Source organism: Zootermopsis nevadensis, unplaced genomic scaffold (genome assembly GCF_977971745.1).
Source record: "Zootermopsis nevadensis isolate Lab colony 2312 unplaced genomic scaffold, Znev_1.0 Znev_ptg000027l, whole genome shotgun sequence".
NCBI lineage: Eukaryota > Metazoa > Arthropoda > Insecta > Blattodea > Termopsidae > Zootermopsis > Zootermopsis nevadensis.
This window is the reverse complement of record NW_028259159.1, coordinates 14963-29962: the sequence shown is the minus strand read 5'-3', so window position 1 is coordinate 29962 and position 15000 is coordinate 14963. Positions and strand designations below refer to the sequence as shown.

At 40.7% G+C, this 15000-nt stretch overlaps 1 protein-coding gene and 1 long non-coding RNA gene across 2 annotated transcripts; one reads left to right on the top strand and one right to left on the bottom strand.

Annotated features, from left to right (window-relative positions):
* Positions 1-625: 625 nt before the first annotated feature.
* On the bottom strand, positions 626-6942 carry LOC110836504 (glucose dehydrogenase [FAD, quinone]). The gene is made up of 9 exons (XM_022077760.2): positions 6823-6942; positions 5725-5989; positions 4914-5166; positions 4197-4369; positions 3618-3866; positions 3101-3281; positions 2380-2555; positions 1680-1957; positions 626-1146 (listed from the first exon to the last, which is right to left on the bottom strand). Exons 1-9 carry the CDS (start codon positions 6849-6851, stop codon positions 801-803), a joined length of 1950 nt encoding a protein of 649 aa, XP_021933452.1. The 5' UTR covers positions 6852-6942; the 3' UTR covers positions 626-800.
* Positions 6943-12220: 5278 nt separating this feature from the next.
* On the top strand, positions 12221-14995 carry LOC147872440 (uncharacterized). Its single transcript, XR_015537314.1, has 2 exons — positions 12221-12368; positions 14770-14995. It is a non-coding gene; the product is annotated as an uncharacterized LOC147872440 (long non-coding RNA).
* Positions 14996-15000: the final 5 nt, after the last annotated feature.

Here is a 15000-nt window from a genome sequence, read left to right as displayed (position 1 = left end):
ATGACTGTCTTCTGGAATTATGTTGTGCCATGAAGTCTGGTATAAGTCTTGGCCAGAAAATGTCAAGCGAAGAGACCACTTAGGATAATTATGCATAAATTGTTGGGGGGGGGGGGGGGCATTATTAAATTTTATCTAGAGAAATAGTGTAAGGTTGTAGAATAAACTGAACTGACACAATGCAGGACAATGTGTAACTTTCCTCAGACAACCTACTGTTGTTTCATCTCTCCACCAATCAGAAGTTTATGACAGACCCCCTGAAATGCTGCATCACAATAAATACAGTTGAAAGTCTTGTTGCAGTACTGGGCGACGAAGCTCATATACATAACTTCTACTTTCGTTCATAAACTTGTAATCGTTCATCCGACATTAGTTTAGTTTTAGTTAATTAATTCTGTATATTTAATCATAACTCTCTATAAGGATATGTGTTATTTATATTGGTTTATTAACAGTTTTGTTTTTCACCATTAGTTACCACACGAATTGTTCAGTTGCTGCATCACATATCTAAAGATGTTTATTGTATTGACAACTATACTTGGGATTTTAGCACCACTTGCTTGTACATTTGGTGTAACTTATAGGGAAGGTATGAAGACATCTTAACAATACCATGTTTTGTTTTTGTATTCATGACTTATTTTATTGTTCTCACAGCCAGTTTGAAGTAAACACATCTTGAAATTGATAAGGTTGGAAAAAGAGAGTCTAAAGTACAAATGTTTACTGAAATATTGCACCAGTTCGGCACAAGCCGAAATATTTCTTTCATGAGCAGGCTTAGCAATTCATTATTTCCAGTCAGCCTTTATTAAGTCTGATCCTTTCTCTGCGATCATAATAATGGGAGCATTGATATTGCCTCGAGTTACGTTCGGCATGATCGAAGCATCTATAACACGAAGGCCCTTGATACCATGAACCTTGAGCGTGCTGTCAACCACAGCTTTATTTGGAGATGGTCCCATGGTGCACGTCCCGGCCTGGTGGTTTTCGGCATTAGTCATGGTCCTAATGGCACATGCCCAGTACGAATCAGTGTTGAATTTGAACTTCTCGCAGCCCTTAACAGGTGTTCTGTCTAATTCCAGCTGGTACTCCTTCAAAGCCTTTGTTTCTGACAACTGGATCGCCTTCCTTTATAGGGGATAAAGAAGAATTTTATATAAATCCATAAAGAAAACTGCTAACTCCTTTTATTCTCTGCTGAATGTAATATTAAGTCACCAATTCCGTAACTGTTACATATCATTTTTATTCCATAAAACATTTAATTGAATTGACATTCTTTCACACCTGGTTAGGAAAAAATAATTTTAAGACCAATTTTAGACTATCACAGCGGCGAGTATAAAATTGCTGTCTTCTGGGTTGTTGCGCCATGTAGTCTGCTAGAAATCACCCTGATTATGGAGGCAACAAACACCTCATAAACGTTGGTAAACTTCTACCACCTTCATACTCGCCGCCATGAGAACCTAAATTCTTACAAAATTCCCCCCCCCCCCCCCCCCCATAAAATTTTAGTAGCCTGACAGCGCACTTCTAGCCACTACTGACCTTCACCCCCGTGAGAACCTCAAAATTTCATATGACAATAACAGACCTAAACCATGTATTTATTTACGAACCTTTAGCCAGAACCTCAGCTGGAACTCAAGGCATCTTACCTGACGCCGTCCACTAGAACGTCCACTTCACTCTGGTGGGAGAGGTAGTTGAGATGAAACAGAGGGTGGCTGAAGGGCGATTTGTCGCGTAGTCGCACGTAACCTAGACTCTTGGGCACCAGAAGTGCGGGGGTGATAGTCACAGAGCGTTTGGTTCCTGTTCGGAGCGGCTCGTCGTTTTCCCCAGTCACAGAACAGTTCCCCAAGTATCCTTCGAAAAACATTTGGATGTCCTGGAGATCTGGTTCAGCGTACTTCGAGCGGATCAGGCCGGTCACCTTGACAACAGGAGACGTGCATTATGCACAAGCAGGCGTCTCTTAGATTCGCTTTATATTGTTAATATTTACAGTGTACGTGCATTGTTTCCTTCATCAATTGAAACCGTTGGCATTCACGTTCGGTCTTTAATCTTACGGTTTTCGAGTTAACGGAGGAAAATTTTGTGCTCTCATTTCATAACTCGAGAACTTCTGGACTGATTTTGATAACATTTTGTTGTGGAGGTTATTGTTCGTTCTCCTGTCCTCGCATAAAGAGGTAACATTTACAAATTGAAAATGTGCAGGAAATAGACTGAAGACGCCAGAATCTTTACGCTATGTGTACATTTTCCAACTTGTCTATTACTGTGGTCCAGTAATTCTGTCATGCGATGTATTTTTTTTAGATTTTAATGTAAAAACGAAGATGGCAGTACCTGTGACATGCCTGTTGACGACATTGGTCCCTTACGCGTGCTGAGGTATTGCGTCAAGGTGTCCATATTCAGATCTTCAAAGCTTGAGGAGTTGTGAACGATAAAATTGACACTGTATGAAACATGGTTCATGAGATTGCTTCCAACCGACGGTAAGTCTTGAATAACAGGAACACCTGTCGAATAAAAGCTTTAAGTTAGTTAAATTTTGTTTTCTTATCACATATCGACTTTAGTCGGTCTCTGGATATACAGCTGTTCCAAAAGTCAGGGGCTATATCAGAACTCGGGTTATTTGGCAAAAATTAAAAAAATACATGGCGAAGAATAAGTTTTAAATCGTGTGTTTTTAATCTGAGGTGTTTGAATTTTTTGGTGAGGATTAGCCTTTACGACTCTACACTCTTTACATTATCAGTGTTAAAAAGTTAGGTAAGGTCACGTTAACATGACGGCGAAAGTGGTTTATGGGACCATAACAGGAAGAAGCGATAGTGAAGGACACTTAGGTACCTCAGTAAATACGAACAATAAAAGGAATAAAACCCACTTCAAAAGATGATATTTCTTCATACAGGCGCCACAGAAAGTAAACAAGGTTCTTGATTCTCGCAGTTAGAACTTGAATAAACTTAGAATGTAATGGAAACGTATAAATTGGCTTCAGTATCAGTGGCGAATTGTGAAACACGTCCTTATCAACCGAATTTGTCACACGTACCGACATGTTTTAGGTGATTTTTTGGTCCGATGCCGGACAACATGAGGATCTGCGGAGACTGAAGTGCTCCTGCGCTCACAATAACTTCCTTCATAACACGGATCATCCTGTATCGCCCATCTTTAAAATATTGGACGCCTTTTACCTTCTTTGTGCGTTTGTCAATAACAATCTTGGTTACCTGGAAATAATAATCATATTGCAAAGTACATATTTTCTTTGAATATTTGTCAGGTGGTGACGGAGAGAAATATAATTATGAAGTAAAATTGCAGACGAGCTCTCCACCATTAGAACATTCATGACGGGGTGGAAGACAAGCAGTAACAGATATCTCGAGGATAATCAAATCATAATTACGAGATAATTTAAATACAAGTAATAGAACGTGAGTTTACACTAATAGGTATCGAAGCTTTAAATTGGCCCATAATTGTCTTCGTATTTTACACTCCCCTGCTTCATGCAGTCATCACAAATGACTCACAGTGTGATGATGTTAAAAATGGCCACTTACCATAGATTTCATGCTGATAAAGAGATTAGGCCTGTCCAGAATGGAACTGATGAAACCTTTGTTGGTGCTGAGCCTAGCGCCGTCCCTGTTGTTTGCCTGAGCGATCGTGTAACCGATGGGACTCTCCCCGTTCAGATCTACCCTTGAACGGTAACCGAGCTCTGCTGCTGCTTCCATTATATCGTCTGCCATCTTAGGGTGATCGTTGAATTGTCCTATCGTAAGATAACCGCCTTGGCCATGATATTCCTGGTTTTAGACCAAAAGACGGAATGTCAAAGATGGAAGGAAGCCTCCTGTCTCAGTTCTCAGGGACAGGGATTACTAAAATCAATTCAACGGTTTAGCACATCACACTCAACTTCGTCAATAGCGGAAGTAAAATATCTGCGAGCCTGAGCTACGTTATTGTAAGATCCCCCCCTTACGATATTTTGGCTCGATGGCCATCAATATGTGTATACGCATACCCTTAGTCAGACTTAATTAATTTATGCTTTACGTCAGTGTTATTAATGTCTTATATGTATTTCACTTTGATTATCTTATTCTGAAGAATGGAGCATCATTTGTCTGTACCTTCTTATACACGTCACCGATCTGCTGGTTGTCTTCCGACTTCAGGAAGTATGGAAACACTGACTCGTAGTCCCAGCCAGTGTTTCCCGCTGCTGCCCAGTTGTCGTAGTCCCTTCGATTTCCGCGCATAAACATCATCCCGTTCAGGACGCCAGTCCCACCCATCACCTTCCCTGAACGAACGAACACGTGACTCTGAGGTCCATTCGTAATAAGTAAAGTTCAGAACAATCAAAATTGCAGAATGAAGAGCAGATTACATTCCGGGAAACCTTGTTGCCAATCAATTCAGAATCTGTCTTCTCGTCTCCTGACTATAAACTATAATTGTATCTATTGTATATTGTGGTTTTAATCCTTGATCTATCACGTAAAAACGTATGTAAGATCGTGAGTTTTTCACGGCGGTAAGGATCATGGTATTCTTCTGGGGAGACGAAAGATTTTGAGGTTCGTGATAGCATGGATTCCACCAATTTAGTCTGATTTTAATATTCTTCTGAATGCAGTTTTAATTACTTATCGTGGTTCTTAAACACCTGAACATTGCCACATTTCAAGGGATTTATTAGATTCCTTGTTTTTATGATTTTGTCCTGTAGTCTGGTGACAAGACAAACATATACTTAGTATCCTCTGCATTTACTTAAGTACCAAGTTCCTTACCAGTGTTCACAAGTAATGGTTGTACTTAATTTTTGTGGTAAGAGTACTTACCTCTAGGCCACATGCACCTTTTTCCCGGCCTGCCCAGACAAGCATTCTCCTGGGGCTCAGTCTCGAAGTTCCAGTTGATTTTCGACTGCGGTGGAGGTTTAGAGTACGCGAAATAGGAGCCTGGGTATTGTGTCCCGGTGGGTTCAGGCCCCCCAGCTTCTAGAAGCGCCACTTTCCAATCCTCGTTTTCGGTGAGACGGTTTGCCATAACGCAGCCAGCAGTCCCGGCACCAATAACAACAAAATCGACGACCTGCGAAACAGAATATCGACGCAGTCCGAAATAATCTACTAACACCATTTTGCATACTCCATGAGCACCTCCTTATCGCTGCTAAGGTGGGAAATAAACTCCACGCCTTTAATGGAACCCAGGGTTAATTGACATTAAAGGACCTCGCTACTCCTGTCTTAATCCTGACGAACTCAGTCTTCACAATAGCCTATTTCGTAAGATCAATTTTAATATTATCCTTGCATCTACACTTAGATCGTACAAGCAGTATCTTTCTTCACGTCTTCAGACCAAACTATACGAACTGCATCTTTTCAACGCGTACTGCATGTCCCTGCCCATCTCATTCTACTTAATGTGATTACTAAATTAATGGATTGGATCTTAGGACAGATAAATTTATTGTGTTTCCAAATTGCCGGTTTGGCTTCTGTCTAAATTACTTGTGAAAATTTAAATTATTTCTTCGTGATGTATATCTCCTTTCATAATGCCTCTGCATCACAGTAAACCCAGTCTTCAGTGTCCCACGCAGGATTCGAACCCCCTATCTCAGTATTCAAAACATAGGACTACCTCATCAGCGAGTTTATTGCCTGTGTCTGGGCAGGAAAGCGGGTCCACCAGGTCGCACTGCTTCTCCAGTAGTCTCTCTACTGTAGTCATGAAGAAGGGTTGCTTCGAGAAGCCACAGGCATTTGCAAGGGTCGGTGCCTCTAGTGTAGAGCAGATGCAGTCTGTCTTGCAAGAAAACGAATTTACGTAGACTTCCAGTCGCCTCGTATAGTTGCCCAAACAGCTGGCATCAGGAACTAGCAAAACGCTGAGAAGCAATGCACGTCTGCAGATGGAACACAAAATGGACTGAGTGACGTTAAGGCTGTTATGAAACTATTTTAGAATAAACTTTTTTGGGGTCCTTATCAAGTAGCTGCATGAGACTTTACGTCGTCTGTTTGTCTTCTTTTGCAATTAAGGATATCGGTATTTTCTACTTGACTTTATGGATTAGGCAGCTAAAAGCCTGTGCCGGCTTCAAAATTCAACCTAACCACTTTACTTAATCTGATAGTCCCCTAGCTAGCCGAGAAATTTTCCGTCGTTTATGGAACTAGAACGTTTATTACCGCGTTTACAAGAGCCTGGGCCAGCAGAATCCAATCCACTGTCTCCCAATCTGTTTCCTAAGATCTGTTTTAATATTATCCTCCCATCAACGCCTACTTCTTGCGAGTAGGTTTTTACCTTCAGCCTTTCTAACCAAACGCTTATATGTATTTGTCATTTTCCACATTCGCTCCATATGTCCTGCCTATCTCGTCCTTTAATTTTACCCCTTAATAATATTTGATAATGAATACATTTTACCGAACTATTTATATGAAGTTTCTTAACCCTCCAGCCACATCATCATCTTTGGGTTTAAATATTTTCCTCAGAACCCAGTTCTCTCCCACCCTTAGCCTGTGTTCTGTAGAATGCTGAAAGATAGGACTAGTTCTACCCCGCGAAATTAGGGAGAATTTCCTTATTCATCTTAACACGGACCATTGTGTTCAGCCTAGCAGAAAAGCTAAAGTTAAGCCCATGTACTAGTGTTCTTGAGAGGCTATTAGTACGAATCCTAAGTTAAAATTACGAAATACACGCGTCCATTTCTTCCATTATACTTACAGTGCAGTGAAGGCAGTGTGTCGCTCCATGCTTCGCAAATCCAAGTGGTGATTTAGGTAAGAGTGGTTGACGCTTTTATGGAATTCAAGCAAGGAACTATCACGTTGTTTACTTACACGTCCTTTCCCCGAAAGGAATACCCCCTATAGAGCCATTTATACCAGAAAAAAGCATGGGTAATTCCTTCTAGGTTATCTGGAAAAATTATTTTGACGTCTGACTTCCACGCCAAGAAATATACAGTATCGCTATTTACGTTTCGAGGAAGTCGCTTAGGTCTTCAACAGCACAGCACTGTACTTGTAACATAAAGAAAGAATGTCAATGTGTGTCTCAGAATTTTTACGAAATTCCCCCATGTGTGATTTGGTCTATTATACAATCTTTTTCCAATGTGCTTTACCAGACAGAAACTTGGTATGATCTCGTTTCGATCAGTGTTACATCCAGAACTCATTAAAAGCGTCACAATTTAATTATGCTAAGTTAAAACATAAAGAGCTAAGTTTCTCTTGTCATTAAATAAAAGTTTCAATTATTCGTATTTTTGTGATCCACTTGCATTTCAACAGAGCATTCAGAAGATGCCTTCCTTAGTCAGCTGATGATCTCACATTTCTGAGCTCGATTAATTAAACTGACTCCATGGTGCAAAATTATCCTTGAGAAAGTAATATTCGCTCATTTAGTCAGACGATTCTCCGCTTTTGTGGAACTTGAATGTTAATTACCGTATTCACAAGAATCTGATAATGTGTATAATTTGTAGATCTGAGGCTTTCACGACGGTGAATATGAAGATCGTTGTCTTCTGAGATTTTGCACCGTGTAGTGTGGTAGAAGTTTACCGACGATTCAGATTGCTTTCTACCTCCTTCATCAGGGCTGATGATGGAGGCAGCAGCGATCTCTGAAACTGTAGACTTCTTCTAGACTACGCCGCTGCAACCCAGAAGACAGCCATCTTTACAGTTGATTGATTTGGCCAAGTAGTATATTACGTTCGCGTAATTTCATACTTAGTAGGTCTTTAAAATGCATGGTATTTTGCTTAGTACACACCAGCTTTGTCTGTACAGGATAGCAGAACAATGAAAGACGATGATAAACATCCATGCCTTAGCTGGGATTCGAACCCGTGATCCTACTATCCAAGCGGTAAAATGTCACACCTAAGATCATCGGCTACTGTGGTCGGTATTGAAAATTCAAGTCCCACTCATGTTTGAAAATGTGCGAGCATTTTTCGTTGTTGTCCTGTGGTGGAGCGAGTTCTTGTCCAGAAACTCCGCCGAATGTATGATGGGACAACATAAGTGAAGTGCAAGCATTTCTACCCTTAGCTATAATCATAGAAAAGTGTATGGAAAGAAGGAATAGTTTTTTTTCTCGAATACTGTTTTCTAGACAGCGCAACCGTGAAGCGAACAAGTGTGTCATTTATGGGTCTGGCCGACACGACGGGACAAGCGTGAGAATCTTCCCCCAGAGCCCACGCTCGCAAAAGAAACTCGCTGTATTACTGGCCCTTGGTACAGGATGGCGTAAGTCTCATTACTCTTCTATGGCCCACTGGCAACTATATGTACCACCTCGTTTAATAACTCTGGATTTTAACACACAAGTTGTATTTATCGGATTCACGCGTTTCTCATATTAAACAGCAATTATTTTCTTAAATCATATAAACCAATTAATCTTCGCAATGATGGAGTGTTGTTTTCTTCAGGTACCGCTGTGACTTTTGAATAATGTTTGGATAAACTTCGGCATTATATGGTATTTTCATTGTTTCTGACTTAGATCTTGGCTTATTTTGTTGTTTTCAAAATAAGAAATTTGAAATTATGAATTCGCGTCGCTTTTCAGATACGTAAGCTTAAATTAATATTGTGTTCGCTTACACCTTTTCACCATGTCAGAATGATTAAATATTTTAATATTTTTAGCAAACATCACTGCCGAATGGACAAAACTCCTGCTTGACTAAAGTATTCGTTGTTTTTCTCAGAGAATACCTTTAATTAGGCCACGTCCACTTCCATTCATAACCATTATAACTGATTAATTATCCTTTTATCCGTTGCTGTACAGTCCGAGCTGCTGACAGCGTAGTAAAATAAACCATAAACAATAAAACTTTCTGGTACTTTTCCGTTGCACTTTCCATCAGGTGTTACATAAGTGCACGGTCCTTCGATCTGCCCTTGCCACCACAGGACACAGCACTTAGGAAACCCATGATAATTATAACATAAATTACATTTTCAAGACAGTAGCTTCACGTCTACTTTTAACCCTCATTCCTCACGACTGTCCTCGTAACAGCGTGCCATTATACTAAAGTTAAAGGGCATAATATAATTTGTTATCTTCAGACTTGACAATTTGAGTCTATGCTCTTGCTTTCCAACAGTGATCGTATATCACTACTCGTAATTTACATGTGACTGCAACGCGGCCATGAGGAGTAGAAAGCTGTTGTACTGCTCGCCATTGAGAACGTGGGTTAGCCAAATTTTTGGTGTAGCTAACCCAGCACTGATACGACCAGGAAATGCTATAAGTGGATGGAGTTTGAAAGCAAAGATCCCTTAAGGGTCCCTCCATCTTTCACACTTTCTGCCTAGACGAAATCAAAACTGTCGAGTAGTGGAAGGGGTTCGAGTCCCAGCTCACTGTCTCAGTGTTTTTTGTGTAGCGTTACCTCGATGATGGAGGCAGTGAGCACCTCTGAAACGTCTGTCAATTTCTATGAGAGTATGCAATGCGTCAAGCCAGAAGACGATTGTATTCATATTTACTGACATTATAACCAGCTCTCGTATATATCATTGGATGACCCTATATTTAAGTGGTTTTAGCGTCTCTCACACCTCACAAGTATTAATACATATATTTGCTGTGTTGGTATTACTGATAATAAGAACTTAAGAAAGTGAAAATTTTCAGAGTGAAAATTGGTATATGAGAATATTGACAAATCCTGCAAATAAAAGTATTTTCAATTTTTTAATAAATAATCCTTAACAATTATTACGTATTCTCCCATTGCACATTAATTTTTGGAAATGTTCATGTTTCAGTACTGAATAAAATTATAGTGAATTCAATAAACTGTGCAAATATTGGCCAGTCTAATGGCTTTAGAATCCTGACATGGACATGCAAGGTGAAGGTCCTAAACATAAACGTGGGATGTGGTGACTGGTCTGTTTCACACTTTATTCATTGCATGAAATAGACGCCACATGAAAGTTATTAGGATGAATCAAAATACTTTCTATATTGCATCACTTTTAAACTGAAATACAAATATCAGGAACATTTTTAGGTTTTAAGAGATAAATGAAAAATAGCATTGCTTTGATTCCCCCAAGATTTCCCTCCCCCAAATATCCCCAGGACTCCCCACTAACAATTCCCCCACACAGGATACACAACCAAGGATTCCCCACTAACAATTTCCAATCATGGAACTCACCCCAAGGGAACTAAGCTTTTGGAGAACTCACCCATTAACTCATCATAGGGATACCCACCCCTGGTGCAAACTGTAGGTAGCCCCAACCCAGGTGATCCCCAAGGCACCCACCCAAGGGTCACCCTTAAAATAGCACCTCCAAAAAACCTCCCCACAAAGAGAGGTGGAGGCCCGGGCGCTGGGCGCCTGGTGGCGCGTTCCAACGAACCGCCCGAATCCAACTCGTTGGCTTTGCGCTTGCACGCTGCAGGACCTTGTAGACGAGGCTAACCCACCTGGCAATGGATCTTGTCTACAGGATATCGCTAGAGCATAATAAGATTAGGTATAATAAGAGGACAACTCAAAATTCGAAAATAGTACCAGCAGCGAAAGCGCAGTAATTGACATCGAATAATACCGAAAGAGGGGCTCAGCCCCAGCCGCTGAGTGGTCTTAGGAAATTAAAACAAACCTCATCAAGCAGATAATAACCTCTTGCGCCCTCTTTGCGGGATGGCGCATGAGGTGGGTTCATATATTCCCGCATAGAGGACGCTACCATTTATTTTATGTTTTTTGAGCTTTGTTTTAATTCTCTATGACCATTTACAGGCTGTGGCGGAGCCTCCTCCCCGCGATTTGGTTTCATTCGGTTAATTTATTGAGTTTTCGCTTTTAGTGTTTTATTACTGGACGTATATTTTTTCCTGCCCCTTAGTTATCTCTGCCGACACGCGTTTGATGAGTTATTCATCTTTGCCTTTCCTGGCGTGCTCCGCGAAACTTGTCAGGTCACCGGACCCGAGGTTTCCTCTGGACAAGTCGAGTTTTTTTCCGGTTGTATGTCTCCTGCTCCGGTACAGCGCGTATGTATGCAGTCTTTACGTAAATTGGGGCTTCAGTCGGCCATTTTGTTATTAAGTCTCAGCTTGCGTTTGTGTGGACGATGGTAATTTGAATTCGTGTAAAGCTTTAGCCACTTGGTGTTTTTTTTGTAAAAATTTGGCAGATTTTTATGGTGGTGACAATAATCCAGTTTGTGGTCACAAAATGTCCAACGTTTCTAGAACTATCTCTTACCCCATCATTAGCGTTCTAATGTGACATGATGGGGGCAGAGATGGTTCCAGAAACGTTGGTCCCTTCGTGTAAGCATCTGACGCTGCTGATTACCCAAGATGATGTTATTTAGCTTAGTCTGCAGATGATGATGATGATGATGATGCTTGTTTTCTGTGGTCACAGCATTTGTTAAATTTATGTAAAACAATGCAGCCCCTTTCGATTCCGGCCACATAAGTCGTTCGCGAAAAACAAAGAAAGAAAACAAGTCCCCATTTTCCCCAGGTGTGTCGAAGCGTGTATATGCCGTATGACCTCTGCCTACCAGCCGCTGTGCTCGATCGTGTTCTACAGGCTGCATACAAAGTCCCGCAATCCCAGGGTAAAACATAATGTCATGGGTGAGCTTTCAGGTTCTCATGGCGGCTGGTATAAAGAAAACAGAACGTCCACCAGACTACACGGCGCAACATCCCAAAAGAGCCATCTTAATAATTTGCCATTTTATCGGTGTGGGCCCGCTCTTGGAAGTCTTTAAGAATTTCAGGCATGATCTTCCATTTACGCGGTCTTCTGGGTTATGATGATAAGAGGTCATCCATCAACGTCTGTGAGGAAGGCATCGTGTTCTTGTTTATAAAACAGCACTGCTATTCTTATAACGCTAGAAAAAGACACAGCCCCCCAAATACATCCATCCCGAAGCTGACGACTGCATTATTTGTCGAAACCTTGAAAATACTACGCGGATTATTGTCTCTCGGCTTCGAGGGCGAAGTTAAACATTGTTGATAATACAGAAACATTTATTTGGGGTGGCGAGACTTTACATGCACCTTGTGCATTGTCATTCGTTCTGTTTTGATACCATTTGGTCCCTACCCCCATTTTCCTTCCGCCCCCGTCATGAACAAGAACGACTTTCAACCCCGTTCTTGTTAGACCGGTTTACCGTCATTTTTTAGAGGTCTGGTTCTTCATTCTGCTCTTGGCACCGGTGCAGGCAACGCAGTTTCTGGTAAGTAAGGAAATGTTTCTCTTTTTCGTAGTGTTTTCTTGTTAAATGCAGCTTATACTTTACTATGACCTCTGTTTCTTAGTTTCGAGTAAATTATTTTCAACTCTAAAGACGTTTCAGTGTAATCTTGTTTTATCATTATTTTTTAATACTGTTTGTGATTTTTATAACGCTTAGTTAATTATGCAATTAATGGTCTTAGAGCAACAGACATATTAGAGAGGTGTGTAGAAACATGCTGATTTAGAAGTAGTTTAGTAAATAATGCAGTCTATACGTAGATTACCGCAATATTTTGAGTAATTATAAAATGCACTTCATTAAATCTGCATGTGGTTGGTGACGTTGCAAATACCCACTAGTAAGTGAATATAGTTGTTTTAAGTTGGCGATTGTCCGAAATATGAAAGGGTATTGATCAAATTGCGGCAGAACTAATACAAACGTGAGGTAGAAATAAGCATTGTGCGATCAACTAAATTATAATTCGAATAAGAAATAATTGCTGTGTAGTGTAAATAGCATAATTTAATTGTATCTCTTTAAAAAGACGCGAATAAACTTGTAACTATCGAGTAATAAGACGTTTAACTATACAAAAAGATTGTCGGTGGTCGTCAGCATGAATTTCGACGTAGTCGAAGTTAATCGTCTAATTAGGCGAGAGATTGTGTTGCAATGGGGCAGCTGGCGTAAGGAAAGGCTGTAGTTCTGAGGAAACGTGTTGCACAATATTTTCATGAAATGTGGTACCATCATCATCATCACGGGTTCTACAGCCTATTACAGACCTTGACCGCCCCATTTTTGGGGGATTCTCAACAGGATTACTTTTTCCAGGGTGGTGTTGTCAGCCCCACGCCCAACCCCCAACCCCCAACCTGGAGGGCCAGGTCCCCGAATTTATATCCCCTGGGGACAGGGTAGACCAATTATACCCCCAGGCATTGGGCAGCTCAGGTACCTCGGGAGTGCCGCTTCCCGTACTCACAAGATGTGAGCCCCTGAGGGTGAAATGTGGTATACCGTACCGATTAAACTTGTTAAAATGTCCCGAAAAATCAGAAGTTGCGTGATGAGTTTCCTATTCAGAATAGTCTGAGACTAGAACATGTTTCATTGCCACTGCTTTTAAATCTTGCTTTAGAATATATGCGAACAAAATCCGAGAGGGAACTGGAATTGAACGGGGTTCCGGCCTGTATTGCAGAGCGAAAAGACAGGTCCAGTAAAAGAGACGAGCACAAAAGCTGTGCAAGACGCAATAAGGATGTTGGTTGAGAAATAAAGGCAGAGGAATATAAATACCGTCAGTTCTGATAATGACTCGTGTTGTTTGGATTCAACGCGATGGAAATATTCGGGAACATTTTTCGTGACCCGACCCAACACGTGGCAGAGGGCCACTAGGAAAGTCCGGAAATAGAGATGTTTCAAGGGGACTGCTGTCGCGTTATAGTAGAAGTGATAGTCACACGGGCGGCATAGTGTTGAAGACAAGGCGAAGTTATCTCTAAGACTTGAGCACCACGCTGTGACTCAGACGCATGGGGTATGGAGGTATAGATCCACTCATTCTTAGCATAGGCGGTAGAAGGAGGTCAGTTGTTAGCTTCACACAGTGGCTTTACTGAGGGAAGAGACTGTCATGATGTGGTGAGAAATTCTGCCCAGGATCGAACCCCGTTTGTCCAGCCCATAGCCTAGTTCCTGTACTGAATGAGCCGTCCATCACTCTGCATAATTTAACAATGGTTAATGCTTGAAATATTTAATTCTGGGTGGACAATTAATATGTTAAGAAATATTGTTTGAGCAGTATCTGAACCTGTTGATAAGTTAGTGACTAAATGCAGTAGAGCTGTTGTGAGAAGCTAATCAAGAAATGGTGCCTTATATTCATGTAAGGCACAAGGTTCATTGTCATGTTCACAAGAGTCCACCATCAATTCCTCTCCCGAGACAGAAGAATCCAGTCCATTCCCTACCACTCTCTCCATAAGATTCATTTAGGCATTTTGTAAAATTTTCTACATGAACTTTGAAAGATGACACCTTGACTGCTTGAAGTAAAGTGTATTTATGTGGATAAGGAAATACCTGAAATGCTGTTGTTGATGACTTTTATCAATGCAAGATTTCTATGCAGTCTGAAATGCAAGAAACATGCGTTATTAAAGAGAGAAGTATTTCAAGTGAAATGACTAGAATGTGAGAAATATACTGAATAGAAGAAATGTGGTCACAAAAGCCGAAATATTGTACATCAGTGATATGAAGTTTGAGAAGGTATAAAAATATTCTACATAGGTTAAATATAGGTAGATGTAAGTTTGATGAGGTTTTGGAAGGCAATTATAAATTAATATTGACATGATTGTAAATGTTGTATTTGTTCTAGTTCATGGTGGAAGTGGTTTCCTGAGTGGTGCAAGTTGATTACTGCTACAAATGAATTCAAGAAGATAATGGAAGAGAATTACAATTTACCACCTGCATGTATTGTGATGATGGAGCCATGGACTTGGAAGGAATCATGAAGTATTGGACAAAATCGGTAACAGTATTAAGCTTTTTATAGACTTCAAAGAAGCCAGGATTAATATTGGTTTTCTACATGCTTTAGTCCCCT

Bases quoted from the DNA above. Each gene is read 5' to 3' on its own strand.
- LOC110836504 (XM_022077760.2), bottom strand. From the start codon at position 6,851: ATGGAGCGACACACTGCCTTCACTGCACT. The intron at 5,990-6,822 runs GTAAGTATAATG...TTCCATCTGCAG, and splicing joins CACACTGCCTTCACTGCACT to ACGTGCATTGCTTCTCAGCG. The intron at 4,370-4,913 runs GTAAGTACTCTT...TCGTTCGTTCAG, and splicing joins AAGGTGCATGTGGCCTAGAG to GGAAGGTGATGGGTGGGACT.